The sequence below is a fragment of the Musca vetustissima genome, unplaced genomic scaffold, assembly GCF_032173495.1.
Source record: "Musca vetustissima isolate MV318-11 ecotype Yass unplaced genomic scaffold, APGP_CSIRO_Mvet_v1 utg73611, whole genome shotgun sequence".
In the NCBI taxonomy this organism is placed as follows: Eukaryota; Metazoa; Arthropoda; class Insecta; order Diptera; family Muscidae; genus Musca; species Musca vetustissima.
Genome location: NW_026887423.1, coordinates 5,346 through 9,117, shown reverse-complemented (window position 1 = coordinate 9,117; position 3,772 = coordinate 5,346). Strand labels below are relative to the sequence as shown.

Genomic DNA, 3,772 nt, shown 5'->3' with positions numbered 1-3,772 from the left:
CCAAACTTCCACTCCGCCGCTGTTGTTCATAATTATTTCCATTAATCGGATAACGAACCTATTTTTAGAAGAGGAAATGTAAATAACATATTTCCTATATAAAACAATTTTTGTTATTAAAAATTGAATAATTTTCCCTCATAATATAGTAAAATATAAACAAACGAACACAATGTTTTGTGGTCGGCATTTATATTTGATGATAACCCTTGACGACCTTCGAGAGATTTGGGAGATGGAATACTATTTGGGTTAGTAGATATTTTTTGTTTAGTTTTTGTGGAAGTGACATAGCCGACGGTATTTAAAATAAAAACAAATATTAAAAAAATATGAAATAATGGAAACCAAAATAATTCATACAATTGTCTCCTGGTGGGCAATATTGTTTTCCATGCTTGGAGCTCAAGGATCGCCATTCAATGTCTCAGAGAAATCCATACGTTCTGAAAAATCGGAGGAGATACAAAAATATATCAATGAAAGTGTGGATCCATGCACCAATTTCTATGAGTTTGCTTGTGGCAATTGGAAAACATTAAATCGAGCTGATGAAACGGAGCCGAGGACAAGTTTTTTCTTGAATGTGGATAAGGAATTTGAAAATAAGTTGAAGGGAATTTTGGAAAACAATAAGGAGGAGGATCTAAATGAAAATGAAAAGAAAGTGCAACAGTTTTACAAATCGTGCTTGCAAAGGGAGCGGGAGCAAGCTGAGGAATCCTATAGGAACCAATTGAAGGAAATTATAAATGAATTTGGAAAAATGCCGGTACTGGAAGGAGGGGAATGGAATCAGGACGAGTTCAATTGGTTGGAAACTATTTCGAACATTTCTTATAAATATGGCATCAATATTATTTTTGGCTATGAGATAATACGAAATCCAAAAAATGTTTCCATTAACACTTTGGTGCTGCAACATCAAAAGTTTGAGTTTCCATTGGCATTATATGGAACAGATGCCCTGGAGAATTTGTGGAGGAAATATCACACAAAGGTCTCTGAAAATTTAAAGAAATATTTTAATTTCGATCAGAACTTAGCCGATGTGACAGCTACAGAAATTTTGGATTTTGAAGCCCAGTTGGCCAAGGGAGGTGCCAACAATCGTTATGGACCAGATGAGTACTGGAGTGAAACAACTATAAATAAATTGCATCGAAAATATATGCCCGATTTGGATATGAAGCAATATTTCCAAATGGCATTTGGTTCGATACCAGAAGAAGTTATTATTGAAAGAAATGAGGCATATCAATATAATTTGGTGGAAGTCATAAAACGTGTACCTAAAAGGATAATTGCAAATTATATATTTTATAATCTGGTAAATCATTTCGGAGGCAAGGATTCAGATTGCATTGGAGTAACACGTAAACATTTTCGCAATCTCGTGGAAAATATGTGGTATAGACGTAATGATTTAGAGGAAATTGAAAAATCGGTGTATAATATGTTCGAAGACCTATTGTCGGTGTTTAATCGCACCCTTATATCCAAGAAATTCAAGTGGGTAAATCCTCGAGTACGTCGTTATACTATAGAGAAATTAAATGTTTTGGCCATTAATATTTACAATTATGAGAATGTAAATTTCACCCAGGAATATGGAGAATTGAAAATTAACCCCACTGACTACATTGAGAATTTGAAGAACATTTACACCATCCAAAGTCGTAAAAATTGTGAAAAATTCAATCAACTATCCTCACCTTACTACGACCCAACAAACATGCCTCTGGGTCCCAAATATATACGTCAAGAAAATCGCATACTCATACCCCTGGCCGTGCTACAACCTCATCTCTTTCGTTCAACAATCTATCCATTGGCTGTGAATTTTGGCCAATTGGGTTTCCATATGGCCCACGCCATTGTACACGCCTTCGATGATGAGTCACGTTATGCAGATAAATATGGCAACGAAGTGGATTGGTGGGATCATCGTTCGAAGGTATTTTTCAATGATCGTACGGAATGTTTTCGTCAACAATATCAGCGATACACCTATGCTGATCATCCCTGGCCCGATAGTGTTGTACAATCGGAAAATATTGCCGATAATGGTGGCATACGTTTAGCCTATCAATCGTATAAGACATGGTATGAATACACATTCCGTCCCCAGAATAATTTGGATCAGGAACAATTGCCAGATTTAAAATATAAAAATAAGAAATTATTTTTCATTTCGTATGCACAAACGCTATGTGCGGATATTCATCCTGATTATGCTGCAATTGTTTTGGATGCCGAATATAATCCACCAGAGGGTTTGCGAGTACGAGGAGCATTGTCAAATCTTGAAGAATTTTCTCAGGTTTTTAGGTGTCCTCGGGATAGTCCGATGAATCCTGAGGATAAATGTAAACTTTATTGATCGAATAATAGAAAATTTTACTGAATTATTTATAATGTGTAATAAAAGACGAATTACCAAAAATTGTAATCCTACACACATTTCATTTTAAGTTTTATGATATAAATTTCAATCCAATGATGAATATACATTTACTAAAAAAGAATAGATGCTATATTTTACTGCGGTCACAAAATAACATGTTAAATATGGCTTTTTATCGAAAAATTGGTACAAAGAAGTTTTTAACTATCTAAGCATTCGGAAATCCAATTACAACCAAGTCGGTGACATGAAATTTATTCACCTTCGGAAAATCCGGAATTAGAGCCATTTTGCTATGAAAATTCAACTATATCCTTACATATAAAATGGGTATATCCAAGGCTTAAAAATTATTTTTCAAACGAATATCCAAAGCGTGGAGTTAAAACAAAATATTTTCAAAAACCAAATTTTCAAAGCAATCTAAGGTGAGGATGTATACAATTTTTTGACGGGTTTAAAAAAAAAATATTTGTTCAAGGGCTATTCAAGGCAGGGTCTTTAAAAAAATATTTTTTCAAGGGCTATTCAAGGCGTGGATTTAAAAAATATATATTGTTTCGAGGGTTATTCAAGCCTATATTGGGTTTGTATTGTTAAAAAATATTTTGCAAGGTTTATCCAAGGCGTGGATTTTTAAATAAATGTTTGAAGGGCTATCCAAGGCGTTTGGTTAAAACCAGTAAGGAAAGTAGTAAAGTCGGACCGGGCCGACTATATGATACGCTTTAGTACTTTGGTTATATTCAAGAGATGCATCCTAACAGACCTCGCATTTTTGAAGGACCATTGACATAAAAGTGGCAAGAACTATTTGGGCGTAGATTTTTAAACGAATATTTATCAAGAACTATAAGAGACGTAGATTTTTCTGAGAATAATATTTCAAGGACTGTATTTTTCATACATATCTGAAATGGATTTATTTATTAAAAACATAAATGTTCGAATATTAAACAAAATTTCGGATTTAAAAATTCAGGACTGCAAAAAATGTTAAAGGAAAGACAACGATCTGCACCCTTAGAACAAAAAAATTAAAATTTACAATGACACTTCGAAAACATGTTCCCTTATCTATATTTTGCCGACAACTGAAAAAGGTAGCCAATGTTGTCCACGCTGATTGTCATATAAAAATGGTTGATTTTAAACAGATATTTTAAGAGCGCTGTTCAAAGGTGACCCACATTCTTAGGTTATATTTTTCACATTAGGTAATATTTTGCACATTAGAGGTTTGTTTAAACCTGTTAGTGAGCAGAATTGTTGGACGGGCGACTATTAGACACCATACACATCAACCCCAGGACTTTAACTTTATGGGGAGCTAAATCCTGGCGAATGTCCCGACATATACTACCT

At 34.1% G+C, this 3,772-nt stretch overlaps 1 protein-coding gene across 1 annotated transcript; it reads left to right on the top strand.

Moving 5' to 3' along the window:
• The first annotated feature begins 340 nt into the window (after positions 1 to 340).
• Positions 341 to 2,383, top strand: LOC133334997 (neprilysin-4-like). Its single transcript, XM_061543302.1, has one exon. It carries the CDS (start codon positions 341 to 343, stop codon positions 2,381 to 2,383), a length of 2,043 nt encoding a protein of 680 aa, XP_061399286.1.
• The last annotated feature ends 1,389 nt before the right edge of the window (positions 2,384 to 3,772 follow it).